This window comes from Cebus imitator, unplaced genomic scaffold (assembly GCF_001604975.1).
Source record: "Cebus imitator isolate Cc_AM_T3 unplaced genomic scaffold, Cebus_imitator-1.0 Scaffold375, whole genome shotgun sequence".
Lineage (NCBI taxonomy): Eukaryota > Metazoa > Chordata > Mammalia > Primates > Cebidae > Cebus > Cebus imitator.
Window position 1 is genome coordinate 656007 of NW_016107690.1, and position 3489 is coordinate 659495.

At 53.3% G+C, this 3489-nt stretch overlaps 1 protein-coding gene across 1 annotated transcript in view; it reads left to right on the plus strand.

Annotated features, from left to right (window-relative positions):
* The first annotated feature begins 231 nt into the window (after positions 1 to 231).
* The window catches only part of CACTIN (cactin, spliceosome C complex subunit), a 16158-nt gene continuing 12900 nt past the window's right edge, over positions 232 to 3489 (plus strand). The window contains exon 1 of the mRNA XM_017507411.2: positions 232 to 446. Coding sequence (XP_017362900.1) covers positions 280 to 446 — 167 coding nt within the window. The 5' untranslated portion in view covers positions 232 to 279. The remainder of the gene's footprint in view (positions 447 to 3489) is intronic.

Sequence of the window (3489 nt, forward strand, 5' to 3'; positions counted from 1 at the left end):
GCGCGAGGACCTGCCTGAGGCTGCCTCCAGCATTGCCTGAAGGGAGACTCCCCGACCCTGGAGGTGGACAATCCCAACGGAGTCCACCACGCGACCCATATTTGCAGACAGAGGGGAGAATCTAGGGGATCGGAGTCCTCGCGGCCTGGGACGGCCGGAAGAATTGTTCTCTCCCGGCTCAGGCACAGATGGGGCAGCCCGTAACGCGCCGCGAGCAAGGAAGGCCCCCGACGCAGGACCCGGCTATTCGTGTCGGCGCCGCGGCCACCGGCCCAGCTGATGGGTCGGGATACGCGCTCGCGCTCCCGGTCCGCGGGTCGCCGAGGCCGGAGGCAGCGGAGCCAGAGCGGTAGCCGAAGTCGGAGCAGGAGCCATGGGCGGCGAAACCGGCGGCGCCGGGAGGATGAGGGACGGCACAGACGGAGGCGGCGGAGCCGGGAGCGCAGGTAGGGTCGCTGCGGCAGCAGCGCTTGGGATCCGGCTCCTACTTCACCGAGGAGTTGGAGATCCCGAGGGTTGGAGATCCCGGGGAGCTGACAGACCCCCGACGTACTTGGGGAGGGCTTCCTGGAGAAGTGATCAGCTGACCACGAGTCGAAATTAACCAGGCAGCGGAAGGAAGGCGAGAGGCGTTTCATACAGGGGACCGGGTGGTTCAAGGGACAGCCCGGAGGTAACGAGAGACCAGATCATACTGACTCCTGTATGCTCAGCACATTAGATGTTAGTCAGTAGTCGGAGGGAGGTGGGGAGGCCTGAGAGGAATTTGGGCAGCGGAGTGACGCGGACTGGATTGACTTCTCTGCAAGCTTTCTGGCTTTGAGGTGGAGAAGGGGTGGAGAGGGGTAGGCAGGAGCGGCAGCAGGGGAGGGCGGCACAGTTGTCCGGACAGTTGATGATGGCAACCTCGATGAGAGCGAGGCTGTAGGCACCCACAGCAGGGAAAGTGCCTAGATTTCAGACGGATTCTGGAAGTAGAGGGGATAACATTTGCTATGGAGGTGGGCTGTGGGAGGGATGAAGACTCGGAGTCAGGTGGCAGGAGTCACAGCTGACTCCTGGTACCTGAATCTCAGCTTCCCCACGGCCACGGTCCTTTTCTTCTGGAGATGGAGCACTTGGGATTTGCTTTGAGCCGCCTCCAGTACAGAGAAATCAGCATGGTGACAGGGACAGCTTCCCAGACCAGAGCCCCAGTCCTGACCCAGCCCCTTCGAGGCTGTGACACTCAGGCCAGTCTTGCCGCACACTGGGCCAAGTTCACTCATCTGTTCGTTCGTTCGTTCTTTTTTTTTTTCCCCCATTTATTTATTTTATTGCATTTTAGGTTTTGGGGTACATAAGAACATGCAAAATTGTTGCATAGGTACACACGTGGCAGTGTGATTTGCTGCCTTCCTCCCCATCACCTACATCTGGCATTTCTCCCCTTGCTATCTCTCCCCAGCTCCCCACCCCCCACCATCCCTCCCCTATTTCCCCCCAACTGACCCCAGTGTGTAGTGCTCCCCTCCCTGTGTCCATGTGTTCTCATTGTTCAACACCCGCCTATGAGTGAGAACATGCGGTGTTTGATCTTCTGGTCTTCTGTCAGTTTGCTGAGAATGATGGTTTCCAGGTTCATCCATGTCCATACAAAGGACCCAAACTTATCGTTTTTGATGGCTGCATAATATTCCGTGGTGTATATGTGCCACATTTTCCCTATCCAGTCTATCATCGATGGGCATTTGGGTTGGTTTTTTTTTTAATTTTTAATTTTTTTTTTTTTTTTTTTTTACAAGATGAGGTTTCACCATGATGTCCAGGCTGGTCTTGAACTCCTGACCTCAGGTGATCCACCCACCTCGGTCTCCCAAAGTGCTAGGATTACAGGCGTGAGCCACTGCACCCGGCTCTTTTTCTTTTTTTAAGACGAAGTGTTGCTCTGTTGTCAGGCTAAGGTGCAGTGGCTCAAACTCAGCTCACTGCAGCCTCTGCCTCCTGAGATCAAGCGATTCTTCAGCCTCCGTGTCCCGAGTAGCTGGGATTACAGGCGCGTGTCGCCACAACCGGCTAATTTTTGTAGTTTTAGTAGAGATGGGTTTCTTCATCTTGGCCAGGCAGGTCTTGAACTCCTGGCCTCAAGTGAGCCGCCTACCTTGGCCTCCTAAAGTGCTGGGATTACATGCCGTAAGTCTTGCTAATGTCATCTTTGTGTTTTTTCATCTGCCGTTTTCTGGTATTGGAATTATTCGCAATAATTTGCCACAATAGGTATGTAATTAGAATTAATGTTTATGAAAAGTCAGTCAAATTTGTGGCTGATATTTAAGGGCTCTGAAATAGTTGGTTTTCATTTTGGGGTTTTTTTTTTTTTTTTAGACAGACCCTCACTCTCGCCCAGGCTGGAGTGCAGTGGCACTATTTCAGCTCACTGCAGCCTCTGCCTCCCGGGTTCAAGCAGTTTTCTGCCTCAGCCTCCCGCATAGCTGGGATTACAGGCGTCTACCACCATGCCCGGCTAATTTTTTTTTTTTTTTTTCAATAGAGACGGGGTTTCACCATTTTGGGCAGGCTAGTCTTGAACTCCTGAAGTCGTGATCCATCTGCATTGGCCTCCCAAAGTGCTGGGATTACAGGCATGAGCCACCGTGGCCTGCCTGGTTTAGGTTTTTTGACATAAGCTTAGTGGATAGAGCATTTAACAAAACATTTGGCTGTTGTCTGTGTATAAAGACCTGTAAACATAGCTGGGTGCAGTGGCTCACATCTGTAATCCCAAGACTTGGGGAGGCTGAGACAGGAGGATTGCCTGAGCCCCTGAGTTCAAGACCACCCTGGGCAACATAGCAAGACCCCCTCTGTACAAAAATATGTGAAGAGTTAGCTGGGTGTGGTAGTGTGCACCTGTAGTCCCAGCTACTCAGGAAGCTGAGGTAAGTGGATGGCTTGAGCCCAGGAGGTCAAGGCTCCAGTGAGCTCTGATCGTGCCTCTGCATTCCGGCCTGGGTGACAGAGGGACACCCTGTCCATAATAAATAAAAATATAGACCTTGTCTCTAATAAACTCTGTTTCTAATAAATAAAAATAAACGGCCGGGCATGGTGGCTCACGCCTGTAATCCCAGCACTTTGGGAGGCCGAGGCAGGCAGATCACGAGGTCAAGAGTTCAAGACCATTCTGGTCAAGATGGTGAAACCCTGTCTGTACGAAAAACACACACACACAAATTAGCCAGGCCTTGGGGCACGCACCTGTAGTCCCAGCTACTCGGGAGGCTGAGGCAGAAGAATCGCCTGAACCCAGGAGGCGGAGGTTGCAGTGAGCCAAGATCACACCATTGCACTCCAGCCTGGGTGACAGAGTGAGACTCTGCCTCAAAACAAATAACAGCCGGGCGCGGTGGCTCAAGCCTGTAATCCCAGCACTTTGGGAGGCCGAGGCGGGTGGATCACAAGGTCAAGAGATCGAGACCATCCTGGTCAACATGGTGAAACCCCATCTCT